The following is a 14,593-nucleotide window of genomic DNA, read 5'->3' as shown; positions in this document are numbered from 1 at the left end:
TCTGAATAATGTCAGAAACCTTGGCTAATCTGCTCGAGTCCAAGGAATGAATGATTCTGTCACCCACTAATGGAAGAAGAACTCCATGGGGGTGCCATCTGTCCAACCAAAGTCTAGTGGAAGCACCATCATCGATCAAGGAGTTGATAACTCCATAAGCTAGAGGCCTAAGCATCAGGATCTTTCTCCAGACCCAAGAAACAACAGAGATGAGGGGAGCCGTCCAGATGCAGTAATTTTTGAGATGTCTAGAATAGACCCAATCAACCCGTATACATTTCTTCTTTGCTGCTAACTTGCAAATCAACTTGAGGATGCCCGCCGAGTTCACATCTTTGATATGCCTTAAGCCCAAACCACCCTCAGCTTTAGGAAAGAAAACAGAGGCTCAAGAAGTGGGCTGGAGGAATCTAGAGCAATCCGATCTTGAGCCTCGGCAGCCCCAGATATTTGACCGGGAGAAGGTCCGGAGAGAACCCAAACAAGATTGATTTAGCACTTCTAAGACCTGGTATGAAGGACCACAACAATATATATCAACACCCCCGCACCTGCAAGTTCATACACACACACACGGCTCTGCACGTGACACCATCACGTGGTGGCGCCAACACATGGCATCGAGGGAGCCGGGGCATAACAACACAGAACACATATCCCTCACCTACCAGGGATCAAACACTGGACCTCCTGGCTCTGCTACCATATTAGTATCCAACCCAAAAGCTCGAACTATTTGGAAAGGACCACAACAGTCTATATCAACGAAGTCTTTGCTGCTTGCTGGCTCTGTAGATTTCAGGCCATCTCTTGTGGATCCAGGAGGGATTGACTCAGTGGATTTTGAGTAGGTGCTGCTTTGGATTCAGTAGCATGTTTCTGGTGGCTTCCAGGTAAGGCGTTGGAGGATTCCAAGCCCTGCAATCAGGTGGATTCCTAATTTGTGTCTTCTCTCCTATCTCTCCCTCCCCCCCCCCCCCCCTCTCTTCAAGTCAGGTTTTTGAACTTTCATACCTGCAATTATTTGCTGCTGTTTAAGATGTCATATTACTCTTATTCACTAATTCAGATGCTTATTAGTTCACTGTTACGAACCCTAAAGTACCTGATGGATGTCTGTTTTCTATCTGGGTTTTCAGTTTCCTAGTTCCAGTAGAAAACCTGCATAACTTGGATCTGCCCATCAGATTCATGTCATATTTTACAGATTTGATCTACTGTATGAACTGTCTATTCAACTAGAGTTTCAGGCTTATCTGATCTATATTTAATTAGTTATTGAAGTTTCTCTTAATTCTGGTTTGTTCTTAATTTCTGCAATTCTGAATCAATGGTTAAGGTTTTCCCGAAATTGCGCGAAATATTTTGGGTTTGTAAGTTTTCGAAACGAAACACCATATGATATGTAAAAGGTGCAAGGTTCTGGTTGAAATTTCACTGTTTCAGTGAAATTTCGATGACATGTATGGTTTCAATAGCGTTTCGACCGAAACAACCCATTCGTTGGTTTCGATTCTAAGGTTTGTGGGACCATGTATACCACTTGATAATTATGAAATGGTTTTTAATTTCGCTGGTTTCAACTCCCATATACATGACTCTTTATAATGAACTATGTATAACATTTGATAATTATGAAATGGTTTATAATTTCATGTTTATTCATTTCTAATGCATATTTTACTTGTTTTAATTGAATTGTGTGTATTCCAGTACTAAATTTTCATGGAATAGGCCATATTAGAAAAGTAGTAGACATTTTAAATCAAGAGTCACGTTTTCTACTGTCAGGTTCTACTTGAGGTACCGAAGGTTCACTGGGATGATGTTGGTGGCCAGACTGAGGTTAAGAAACAACTTATGGAAGCTGTAGAATGGCCACAAAAGCATCAAGATGCTTTCAGGCGTATTGGAACTCATCCGCCAACAGGGGTGCTGTTGTTTGGTCCTCCTGGTTGCAGCAAAACCCTTATGGCACGTGCTGTAGCTTCTGAAGCAGGGTTGAACTTCCTTGCAGTAAAGGGCCCAGAACTATTTAATAAATGGGTTGGTGAATCTGAGAAGGCTGTAAGGTCTCTATTTGCAAAGGCAAGGACCAATGCCCCATCGATTGTATTTTTTGATGAAATAGACAGTCTTGCCATCATTCGTGGTCAGGAAAATGATGGGGCTTCTGTCTCCGATAGGGTCATGAGTCAACTTCTAGTTGAATTGGATGGTAAGTGCAGACAAATGCATAAAAACTGTGGAGTTTGCTTTTCTAGGTCTGTACATTGTCTTTTACATAATAGATTAATACCTATTGTTAATTCCTTCTGCAGAAAGTGTATCAACACTATTTTAGAATTATATTGTAAAATGAATTGAAAATGACTTATGGTTCTTTTCTTTTCCTCTACCCCCTTTTCTTTTTCTTCTAAGGTTTATTTTATTTCGTCCTTTTTTGATAAACCAGGCTGCTTATCTATAGACCTGTTACATCACCTGCCAATTCTTACTGTCTTTCCAGCTGCATATTTTGTATATTTTCAATTTCTGTAAATATTATTTATCTAGCCTGTTAGGGGAGAAAAACATATCTCCTATATTTTCCCTGCCAATAGATTTCTGAGAAGTGTGTTGAAAAAAAAAATGTCTAAATTAAGTTTTCTAGCGTCGCATTATTGTTTATAACAAACTAAGATGTGTTTTGTTCAGGTTTGCACCAAAGAGTTGATGTTACTGTTATTGCTGCTACAAATCGTCCAGACAAGATTGATCCAGCACTTCTAAGACCTGGTATGACAACTAACCTGTCCCCCACCCCCCCCCCCCCCCCCCCCAATCCCTTACAATATTGTTGCTTCATAGTGGACCTATTTCTTGGGCAGGACGATTTGATCGGCTGTTGTATGTGGGACCTCCAAATGAAATTGATCGCGAAGAAATATTCCGCATCCATGTCCGTAAGATGCCATGCAGTTGTGATGTTAGCTTGAGGGAGCTTGCATGTCTCACTCAAGGCTGTACTGGGGCAGATATATCATTAATCTGCCGGGAAGCAGCTGTTGCAGCGATAGAAGTGTGTTTAGTTCCTACTGCAATTATATAGTTATATATGGTAGTTTTTTACTTAAGGGAGTTACTAATTTATAATTTTCAACATTATCAGGAAAGCCTTGATGCATCAGAAATAAAAGTGACACATTTCAAGACTGCAATTGATCGAGTGCAACCATCAGAGGTCGAGCCATACCACAGATATTCAGCAAGGTTTCAAAGGCTTGTCTCCAGTAGTGTTACTAGTGATGACATGGTGTGTCAAGCAAGTTCCAGAAAATCCAACTGGATTTCATTCTGGTAAACTTTTCTTCCACTTGTTTTTCTGCAAATCCAATCCTTAAATAATTCATCCTTTCTGAAATAATAATGTGACGAAATTAGATTTGATTTGTCGAAGCAGGTCAAGACTGAAATCTGTTTTGCTTCTGTTCTTCCGGCTCCCAGCAGCACTTGCATCATCAAAGGCTTCTTAATGTGGCTGGCGGCAGGCAATAGGCATATCTTTCCCTGTTGTACACAATCATGTCCCTTTCGACTTTGTCTCTTGACTTCTTAATGTGGCTGGCGGCAGGCATATTTTTCCCTGTTGCATACAGTCATGTCCCATTCAACTTTGTCTCTTGAATCATGCTTGGCTGTTCATTACAAACAGCATATACCGCAAATCCTCTCCAAGAGATTGATATGGGTGAAGAAATAACCCATGAACATAGAGAAATGGACTTCAATATGAATTTTGAAAATGTCAAAAGATGGCTACGATACCTACTGTATAGAATTTGAGTTCCATGTAAGTATACTTTTTGTTAGTTGTTGGGAGTTTCTTTGCCTTTTGTTTTGGGTGCAACTTGTTTAACTGAAGTGAAGTTGTAACCTTCTTTTGATTGTCCCTTGTCATATTTCAGAAAGTTCTTTAAGTCGGGTTTTGAAAATAATTTGAAAGTGACTTCCTATTATGTTATTCTCAAGAGTTGTCAGTCTTGCACACTTTTTGAGTATACATGTGAAATGATAAGTTCTTACCTTCATTGCTTTTTGGTTACAACAAGATTTTCCCCGTTTGTTTTCTTCTGAAATTGGTGCAGGTATAACATCTTGAATCCTGGGGTGTCTGAAGACAGTTTCTTCTCTGTAATATAGAGCTTAGTTCAGTTCATGAGTGCTATAATTGTTTGAATTGTAGAAATAATTGTATTTTCAGCTGTGTGTAGTGTTTTACATGTAAATTTCCTAAATAATCATGGAATTCAGCAGAGCCTTTGATAAGCTCCCCATGGTGAAAGGCTGGAGCTCAAATTGTAAAAGCTTGCATCTGGATTTTACCATGTTGCATTTTTCTGATTCAGTGATCTTTTCTGCCTTTGATCAAGCAGTTGTTTACTGTCTCTAGCATCGTAAATATTTTCCAGAAAATTAGTGTGTTATGTCCTTGGACATAGAGCCAAAGAGTCCCAAGAAATGTTTGATTAAATGACCACTTCACTGGCAAATAGTTAGGTTACCTCTTGGCATATTGTATTTTGCCAAATCCCTTTAATTGTGTTTCTGTGATTAAATGACTCTACTTCTGCCTGCCCCTACTGCCGTGCGCGCTCCACATACAAGCAAGGCGGAATGTACTGCCTTACCCCTGCCCGAGTGCCTTGCCCGAGCTAGGGTAAGGCAGTACTTTCTGCCACACATGTGTGGGGGCACATGGTAGTACCGGGCAGGCGGAAGTAGAGGAATCGGATTACCATGGACACCTTAGTGATGACTGGAAATGTGGTGCTAATGGTCTTTGGGAATATTAACATGTTTGCGAAGTTTCAAGGTTGAAATTCCCACAAGCTCAAGTTGAACGTTATAAGCTTCATTAAGCATCAAACAAGAACCCAAAAGGGAAATCAAGCAAGACATATTTGAAAAGCAAGTTGAAGCCTTGATCACATTTTAGAAGCTTTGCCAAACTACGACAATTCAAGAATTGAAAAATTCCACGATTTGAAGTCAGTTATGTGCCAATTACTGAAAGTGATCGAAATGAAGCTTCGAGAACACATGGGATTTTACTTTTAATTTTTATTTGTAATCCTATGTAATGATTCCAACATCTTAGAAGCTTTAGGCAGCTGGAATGCATTCTAGGTTGATTTCGCATTCTCATACGATAAAAACAACAAAACATAGTGACAAGTTGGCAAACTTTAGTGACTAATCAGAGTGAGGATGTTCGGCTTTAAGAAATAGTTAATCGATTGCTTGGCCAAGACTAGCCATTAGCATATTTTTGTGGGTGATCGATTGAAAGGGATAGGCGGGCGATTGATCGGATATCAGTGAGATGCATCAAGGACTCTTATTTCCCATCATTACTCCTTTGACTGCTAAGTAAGGAGCTATAGGAGCCAGGGGTAGGCCTAAAATAACCCTAAAAGTGGTGCAGAAAGAGATACATAACTTATATCTTTGAAGAATAGAGCTGATTGGAAAAAGAAGATCCATCTTGTAGCCGACACCATTTAATTGGGATAAAACTGAATTGAATTGAGTTAAGTTAAAGAGTTTTATTAACATTTATAGTTGTATATCTGTCATGGACATTGTTAGTGACTACCTTTACTTGATCTAGAAATTGATCCTATTCAAGTTTTCTGAGATGCTGTATTTTAACTTTAGGAGACAATTATTACACTAATCATTATTATTTTGCTTGTTTATATACCTATAGTAGCAAGTAGTACTCCAGAGCTAATTAAACATCTCTGGCTTTCAAAGCTTGATAATCATATAATGTTTCTGCATGTGGATGAATAGAATCACATCTTAGGTTGTTGTATCCATAAAATAGTCCACTGGCCGGTTTAGAGATAAATGGCTCAATAGCCCTTTTGAGATCAGTTTAGCCTGATTAGTGGTAGCCTGATTAAAGATCGAAACTCGACTGACTATTTATAAATGAGACCATGCCTAACTTATAAGGACCGATTACTTAAACGGGGGACTGATGAGGCCCCCATCGATCATGACACTCTTACAATGGAGCATTATCGGGGGGGCGGGGAGGATTTACAACAATGGAATTTTGGGTGGATTCGAAGAAGTTGGAGGATTAGTTGAGGCCTCATGTAGTCACCCTTGGCCATATGAACTTTTCACTGCTTTATATGATATCTATTGTTCTACAAAACTTTTAAACTTTGTTTTAACGGTTTAAAAAAAAGAGAGAGAATTCCTTACACTGTTGGAGTGGAGTTTCGAGGGAATGACAGAACCACCTTTGAAATCTAACAATAGGGAGAGGGTCATTTATGATATATCATCACTTCACATGAATAATGATATATGAGGGGGTGTGCAATTTCATTTTTGGATTGAACATTGTGCAAATGTTTTGCCTAGAAAAATAAAAAATAAAAAGAAGAATAGATTGTAATTGGTAAGAGTGTCAATTGGTTCGGTTTTGGTTCGATTTCATGTCTTGATGGTGTGATCCAAAACCAAACCGAGAACCGACTTGGTTCTGGAAGTGAAAACGTATCCGAACCTACTCGGTTCGGTTTGGTTACAATTCTAATTTGGTTTTTCGATAAGGGTTCAATTCGGGTCAAATTTGGTTCTCCAATACAGTTCCAATTCGATTCTCTAATATGGTTTCACTCTGTTAGGCTGTCAATTGTTGTTGCCTTGCTGTGTTCTCAAGAAACTCCATTTGTACAAAATAAAATGCTCATAAAACCTTGAAGGAACAAAAAATATAAATAAATAAATAAGGGGGAAGTTTTCATACATGGCCGTGTAAGCATGCATGGTCGTGTCCCCTCTCATAAAGAGTTGAAAAAGTCATAAACCCCCACCCATTAATTAATGCCTTGAAACTCCTACCCTCTCACATACACGGTTTACACAGCCGTGTATGAAACTTTCTCCAATAAATAAGAATCCCAAATGAGTTCTCCACTTTCAGCTTACCCATCAATAAAGTCTGAGAAACACATTAAAATTATAGTTTCAAAACGAAAGACAACACCATAAAAAAATAAAAAAGATATAGAGTTTTGGATTTAAGAATGGTTTTCAATTTTCGATTCAAACCGAACCGAGTCAAATTAAATGCTCATATACCAGAATTGAAACCAAACCGAATTTATTCAGTTCGATTTTGTTCAATTAATTTGACTCAGTTTTAGGTTCAGTATTTGGTTTCAGGTTGGTTTTGACACCCTTAGACTAACGGGCATAACCCATACAATAGAGAAAGCACTAAGACAATTGAGTCTTTTAATGATAATTGGTTTACACGGTCGTGTATGAAAACTTTTTGCATTAGTTATATCGTAAACATGTTCTTTTAGGGTAAAAAAAATTAAAAAAAAAAAACACGTGTGAACATTTTGATCCAACTGTCCCACCAATTCTAACAGTCAACGTATCCATTAATATGAAGATGAGTGTTCCCATTAAGAATAATAAATTAATTTTGTTATGGTTAAAGGGCTAAAGGCCACGTGATGAGGGACCATGAGGCATGTTTGGATATCCAAGGAAAGATGCCTTTTTTGTCCCCACTCAACCCCCAATAACTCCAGTGTCTCAAAACTTGACGCTACTTTTGTCTTTGGATTTTGGAGTGTTTCTCACTCTTAAAAGAGGCCTAATCCTAAGGTACCAAAATACCCTTTGACGATGAATGTACAAGATCACCCTTTTTGGGAGGTAATAAGGATACATAAGAAAAGGGTAATTTCATTTGAGAGCCATGGATATTTTGGTTATTACAGTCTGAAACTGTTCCGTTAAAGACGTATCAGTTACGTTATGCTTTCTCTATCGCACGGGTGTCATGATTAAGAAGAGAGCTTAAGATATTTCCATTATCCCAAAAGTAATCGTTTTTTGCAAACCAAAAACGTGAGTGGTTCCTATGCCTAAAGTGTTTCCGATGTTTTCCCACATGTGTATTTTTATACTTTGTGATGGCATAGGTGGAATAATTATCATTTTCAATTCGTGGGCACTTCCAATTCCTCTAATAGGGGGGGAGTGAGAATCGTTATCTTTTCCTGTTACAATACGGTGCTATAACTCATCGTGCGACGCTGCAGAGGCCATGTGGTACAACGGGTCCTACTTGGTGCACATGGCCTCTGGAGCCACCGCACGATGCATTACAGCATCATGCTGTAATAGGAGAGGATAAAAATTAGGGGGGGTGGACCCCACTTTAGGCAGTGTTATTGGGCAGGGGTAGGTGGTCATTTTCACCCCCATGTGAGGAATTGGAGGGGGCAGCAAATTGAAGGGGATAACGATTCGACATAGGTGCAACGGTAAAAGTTGCTTTATTGTGACCAACTGGTCACGAATTCGAGACTAGAAACAACTTTCTATGAAAATAGGGGTAAGACTGTGTATATTATGACCCTCCCCAAACCTTGTAGTGGCGAGAGCCTCGTGCACTAGGCACGTTTTTTGTTATACTTTGAGATGGCTGACATAGAAAACACCTTAGGTTTGGAGAATCCTTCATTTAAAAATTTTTGCAATATGACCACATATAGATAAATACATTGTTGAGCTATGTAAGAGAATTCTAGCTCACCAATACAATGGAATGATGAAAAATTCTCTTAAGCTCAATTTGTTTCAATTGAAGAAAAAAATTTCTTAGGAAAGTAATTTTTTCTTCTAAAATGATTTTTTAGTTTATATTGTCTTTTTGTTGTTAGAAGACAATATTTAATATATTATATAGAAAAAAAAATTTCAAAAAATTGTATTGTATTATTTAAGTTCTTTTATATTTGGGTGCATCTTGTTATCACCAAAATGGTGAAGTGACAAGTTGTAACCTTCTTTTGATTGCCCTTGTTTTATTCTCAAAATTTATTTAGTGTAGATAGTATAGAGGTAGAAATATGTTTTCAAAATAATTTGAAAATACTTTCAATTATTATAATTTTTTTTTGTGCTAGGTCCACCTTGGAGCTATAGAGGGATCCACGAGGGATCAGATACGGGATCGTAGGGGTAAGCAAAGGAGCACAAAAGACCACACTGATTATACCTACCTATTAGTAGTACTATATGTCAAGAAATGTGTTGGATAGGTGTCAAACACTCGATTCCTTGAACGTTTCATTATGTCATTATTAAAAATTGCACATTTTTCAAGTAGACATTTGAAATGACAAGATATACCGTCACTAAAAAAATTATGATACTAAAAAAGCAAAAAAATAAATTTACAATTTTTTCTAGTAATCTTGGTACCAATAAGATTTTTACCTTACATTTAGGATATTTCTTGAAAGCTAACAACAAAAGTGATAGGAGACTTATGTGACTGTTTGACAATGTTGGACAATGTTTACCAAAAAACACAAAGTGGGACAATTTTTTTTTTTTTTTTTGGGTAGAAAAAGTTGGACAATTAAACAACAAAACTTTAATTTAAGTTTTCCTATTATACGACAATATCCGCCAAATTCACCAAAAAAAATCATGGACTGCAAGGATTAGGCCCAAGTGTGCAATTCATAACCAACCCTATTATTATTTAAGCATTTTCTGATAATTGAATAAACTTTAAAAAAAATTATCCTGAATTAGCTTGTTATATAGGGTTCTTTCGATGGGCCTTGGTCTTATGTCCTTTCGCAGCTTAATTGAAGTTTGAGTTTTATGTACATATTATTCATTTGATTGGATGTAAAATGTTTTTAATTGATTTTTAAAAATTAATTTTTTACAGCTCTTTTTTTTTTTTACATGACAGAATAAAGATTTTTTTTTTGGTAAAACCAGGATAAAGATTTAAAAATTGATTCCAGGGAGTTTATATCATTTCAAATGGGCACTTATGTCAATCTGATTGCATTTAATGCCGATCATGTACATGCACGGTCGCGCATGAAAACTTTTGCTTTTTCTACTAGATACAAATTGAGATTTTTGGGTTGGACTAAATTTTTTTTTTTTTTGGGGTAGGGGTTGGGTTCGACTAAGTTTCCAGATCAAGGTTCAAAATCCAGGTATCGGACTTGGTATCAGTCATTACCAAAACCTTTCTGCAACGGGATCGGATCGGTATAAATCGGTCAAAAAACCTCCAAAATCATTTTTTATGGATCGGCTCATGTATCAGCCAAAGTTGGTGGGTGTTTTGATCTTGGGATCGACCGATATTATCTGGGTCGGATCAGTCAATAGCGGTTGGTATCGGTCAATATCGGTCAAGATAATATTTTTATAAAAAAAAACTTAAAAACTTTGAAAAAATTCAAAAAATATTTGGTTGGTTCGGTCAAGGATCAAATCAGATTGACCGATCCAGGGAACGATCCAGTCAAACCTTGTTGTATCAGTCTAATCTCGGGATCGGCCTCGATCGATACCGATCCGAGATTCAAAACCATGTTCCAGATGAGATAGTGAAACGTTATCTTTCATTAGGCATAGTTACACCTAGAAAGACCTTTTTTTTTTTTTCTTAATAAAAGATGCCATTAATTAATGAGAGATCATAAAAAAATAAAAGGGCATTATCGTCATTTACTTCATCTCTTTTCAAGTCTCCCCCAAGTTGGGTGGTGGGGAGAAAGTTGAGAGTAGAAACACAAGGGCAACGCACATAATCAGGTTAAGCGTTGGTTAGTTGATTTGAATTTAATCCCCCCTTCCATTTTATTCCATGATAAATATCTTAATATTGAAGAGGAATTTATAGTTCCTATTGTTTCTTCTTTGCCAAAACTTTTTTATCCTGTTTTAATCTGTGCAGGATACCCGATACCAGGAATAAACTTGGTCGGATGGTCTTATCTTCTCCTCCTAGATGGTAGATTCATCCTTTTGGCAGCAGGACACTTCATATCTTCCACTCCTTTGGAATCAGAATTAGTCAATATTTGGACAGGCCTCGATCATGCTTCAAGTATGGGGTTGATGATAAAGAAATCTGGTGCTTAAATCAACAGATCTCCTTCCATCTCCGACTTCTTCTCCTCAGCCTTAGAATCTTTTAAAAGATTTATTATATATAAATAGTATAGCTCAAAATATCTCATTTGTCAATAAAGGAGACTCTCTTTGTATGGGTATTGCTCAATTTAGTTAGATTTGGACAATCTAAAAACTCTGTATATATATTTTTTTTCTAAATTAATATATTTTTTTTATCATAAAAAAGAAAAAACGCACATGCCTAGCAGCATAGGTCGATGCAAAACCCAATTAGAGTTAAACGGATGTCCTAACTACGTGGCAAATTATGGCTGACGTGTCGTGGAATATGCCAAAACTATCCTTCTCTACCATTTAAATACCCTCGCTGGCTTCTCCTTCCTGTAGTCTACGTTGGTTGTATTTTACTCAACCAACGAATATGCCTAACGTTCACAGAGAGAGAAGAAGAAGAAGAAGCGACAAAGGCCAATAAGAGGAAGAAGAAGAAGAAGCAGCAGCAGCAGAAGCAAACCAAAATATCCATGATTTCAATTTTTACCTTTTTGGGTCTTTCTTCTCTTAATGCAGCTCAGATGATTAAGTCTTGATATTTTAGAAATATCCAGAAGAGAAAAAACCCTAATTTGTTGATTTGAGGATTAGGGAAAGGGCTGAGCTGATTGACCCAGAAGAGGAAAAAAGATAGAATTAAGGGAAGGATATAAGGAATGGAGAAGAGGGAGGAAGATATCGCTTGCAGTGCCAAGGGATCGAAATTCCCTTTAACTTTTTGGGAGACGACGATAGCTGTGGGTGTCGTTGTTAGTTTCGGTTTGGGACTTTTTGGTGTTTATTACACAATGCCTGCCTCCGATTATAGCTTCCTCAAGTTGCCTCGCAGTCTTGAAGATCTACAAATTCTCAGGTAAATTTTTTTTTTATGGGTTTTGGTTCTATTTGGGGGTTTCATTCCCCATTAAAGGAAATTTTGTCCTTTGGATTGTTTAATTGGGTTTCATGAACTTTGTTAGGCTCATTATATAATGTAATATCTGAATTTGTTTTGATTTATTGGTTCGTTTAATTTGGTTTCTCTTTTGCATATTATTATGCTGATTTTTGTACGTTATTTGTTTGTTTATACGGGTGGAGATGGAATCTTGTAAATATATTTGTGAGATAAAAAGGGTTTTCTTCTCATATTGGATCTATGCAGTGGATCTCCTGGTTTTATCTGATTTTAAATAGGAGTTTTCCTATCAATTATTTTCCTTTTTTTCTCTTAAATATGTGCTGGAACATCCTGATTCTGTCTATTCAAAGAAAGCTTGCAGTGTTACAACATAATTGTGCTATGCTTTTGTGGACTTCTGTATCTAACAGGTTTCCTGATTAAATATTCAGTGTACATCCTTTTTTTATTCTTCTTTCTTCAAGATCAGGAATTCCAAATTTTCTTTCTGCATTCTATCTACATGTAGAGCTGAGCTGAGTTGGGAGTAGTTCCAATACATGATAAGCTAGGTGAGAGTTGTTTGAGGCGGCATGGGCCATGGGACGCTCTAGTATGGAGGAGTGATTTGATTCAAATTGAAGGAAGTAAAAGAGCCAAGGGCAGACCTAAAATAACCCTAGGAGAAGTGGTGAGGAAAGACATGCATAGCTTAGGCTTCGTATCGTGTGTGACTTCGAATAGAGCTGATTGGAGAGCAAGGATCCATGTAGCCGACCCTATTTAGTTGGGATAAGGCTATATTGTTGTTGTATTTTATCATATCCTAGGGTTCATTTTCTGAGAAAATCATATCCATTGTCTCATAAGTTATTACAGCTAACCATATGTGTTCCAATTTTCTATAATAAATTTAAGTATTCCTTTACTTTTCCAGCAGTTTCGAAGCCATTCCTGATGTTGTTGAACAAATATGACTCGACATGTATCTAAATTTTCTGTGTGCTGGTTTTGCAGGGATCACCTTGAGATTTACACAAGCGATTACACAGTACAGGTCCTTGTGGGGTACTTGACAGTCTACATTTTCATGCAAACTTTCATGATTCCAGGAACTGTCTTCATGTCATTGCTTGCTGGAGCTCTTTTCGGAGTCGTCAAAGGTGTGGCTCTTGTTGTCTTTGCTGCCACTGCTGGTGCTTCTTCTTGCTATTTTCTATCAAAATTGATAGGAAAGCCGCTGGTCTTCTCTCTTTGGCCAGATAAATTGAGTTATTTTCAAGCCCAGGTGAATATGACTTCTTTCCTGTTATGGTTTTTGCTTACTTTTATTAATAGCATTGCATTATGTATATGACCTTCTCCTTCACTCTGCAGGTAGCTAAAAGAAGGGATAGACTACTCAATTACATGCTTTTCTTAAGGCTGACTCCGACCTTGCCCAACACATTCATTAACGTAGCATCACCAATCGTAGATGTGCCTTACCATACATTCTTCCTGGGAACATTCATTGGACTCATTCCAGCTGCTTATCTCACTGTCAGGGTAATATACTTGGGAATCTTAATCCTTGCAATTAAGATTTAGACTTGTGAAATTTACAGTGCCCTAAAATCACACTGTTCTCGTTGTCATTATGCACTGAACTGCCATGTTCATTGGTAATGCTTATCTTGGATAGCTTCGCTTGTCAGAATTTTATTGACAAGTTTCCTGTCTCATCTAAAGTTGCCTTCAGGCAATTGAGCAAATTGGGTTTTATTTATCCAACAGAGAAACACCCAGGTGCTTAGACATGCAGATATGCAGTGTTTGCTGAAGGCAAATGTGTCCTTGTAGCACAGTTACAGTAGTCTGATTTCATTAATGGAACTTCCAAAGTGGGTGTTAACTGCAATTTTGTGCAGGCTGGAATAGCTCTTGGGGAGCTGCGCTCGCTGGCTGACCTGTATGATTTCCAGGCAATTGCTACTCTTTTTCTGATTGGGGCTGTCTCGGTCACTCCTACACTGATGACAAAGAGCAAGACTTGAGTACCCGTGATGGAAACTCAGCTACTGGTCCTTTGTGAACCCAATCCACAGCCAACCCATTCGGTTCCACCAAATCTGTACAGATACGAATCAAATATAAAGTAAGTTGTAGCTCCATCACTTGGTTGTGGAGTTGGCTGCTGAATCTGAGGCAACTTGGAAATCTACCACGGAAGTGATTGGCCTGAAATGTGTTCTGTGAAAGGGTTGCAGGGAAGTGTTCCTCATCTTAGCTTGTCAATTATCTATTTGACACGCCCAATTATCCAAATGTGCTTAAGTGTTAACAAATGTAATAACATCTCAATAAGCTATGCATTCGGTAGCAATATTATAGTTCTGAAACGGTTCTCTTGGGAACCTGATGCTCACAATCCTTGAAAACTATTTCTTTATGAATGAGAATGGGATCTTTCCTGGAATACTTGTTGGGCAGAATTGTATGTAGAGTTGAATTGTACTTTTGTTTCTCAACGCAGTGATGTACTGTACCTTATTGTAATTGATTGGGCATTTTAGTTATAGAATATATGCTTGGAAAGGCAGCTATTTCCTTGGCTTGATGTCATGGGGTGGTCTGTTGGTTGAAGGAGTCACTTTCATCAACTAACATGTTTCGCTGTCGCATGCCTCGGTG

General features: G+C 37.8%; 2 protein-coding genes across 4 annotated transcripts in view; both read left to right on the top strand.

The window, feature by feature from the left end:
* Nucleotides 1-3,876, top strand: part of LOC122646230 (calmodulin-interacting protein 111) — a 49,312-nt gene extending 45,436 nt beyond the window's left edge. For 2 of the 3 annotated variants that reach the window (XM_043839731.1, XM_043839734.1), the window contains 6 exons: nt 1,792-2,218; nt 2,698-2,778; nt 2,871-3,061; nt 3,152-3,339; nt 3,443-3,530; nt 3,614-3,876. In XM_043839731.1, the coding sequence (XP_043695666.1) occupies nt 1,792-2,218; nt 2,698-2,778; nt 2,871-3,061; nt 3,152-3,339; nt 3,443-3,515 (960 nt within the window). In that variant the 3' untranslated portion in view covers nt 3,516-3,530; nt 3,614-3,876. Of the gene's footprint in view, nt 1-1,791; nt 2,219-2,697; nt 2,779-2,870; nt 3,062-3,151; nt 3,340-3,442; nt 3,531-3,598 lie in introns of all 3 variants that reach the window. The other variant, XM_043839732.1, reaches the window with a different exon arrangement.
* Nucleotides 3,877-11,676: 7,800 nt separating this feature from the next.
* LOC122646681 (uncharacterized membrane protein At4g09580) lies at nt 11,677-14,053 on the top strand. Its single transcript, XM_043840273.1, has 4 exons — nt 11,677-11,893; nt 12,938-13,208; nt 13,298-13,468; nt 13,831-14,053. Exons 1-4 carry the CDS (start codon nt 11,697-11,699, stop codon nt 13,954-13,956), a joined length of 765 nt encoding a protein of 254 aa, XP_043696208.1. The 5' UTR covers nt 11,677-11,696; the 3' UTR covers nt 13,957-14,053.
* Nucleotides 14,054-14,593: the final 540 nt, after the last annotated feature.

This window comes from Telopea speciosissima, chromosome 11, assembly GCF_018873765.1.
Source record: "Telopea speciosissima isolate NSW1024214 ecotype Mountain lineage chromosome 11, Tspe_v1, whole genome shotgun sequence".
NCBI classification, from domain to species: Eukaryota; Viridiplantae; Streptophyta; class Magnoliopsida; order Proteales; family Proteaceae; genus Telopea; species Telopea speciosissima.
Note: the sequence above shows the minus strand (reverse complement) of the source record. Positions and strands in the feature narration are given on the sequence as shown.

Coding starts and splice junctions, on each gene's coding strand:
- LOC122646681 (XM_043840273.1), top strand. CDS start 11,697: ATGGAGAAGAGGGAGGAAGATATCGCTTGCAGTGCCAAGGGATCGAAA. Junction 11,894..12,937: donor GAAGATCTACAAATTCTCAG/GTAAATTTTTTT, acceptor CTGGTTTTGCAG/GGATCACCTTGAGATTTACA. Junction 13,209..13,297: donor TGAGTTATTTTCAAGCCCAG/GTGAATATGACT, acceptor TTCACTCTGCAG/GTAGCTAAAAGAAGGGATAG.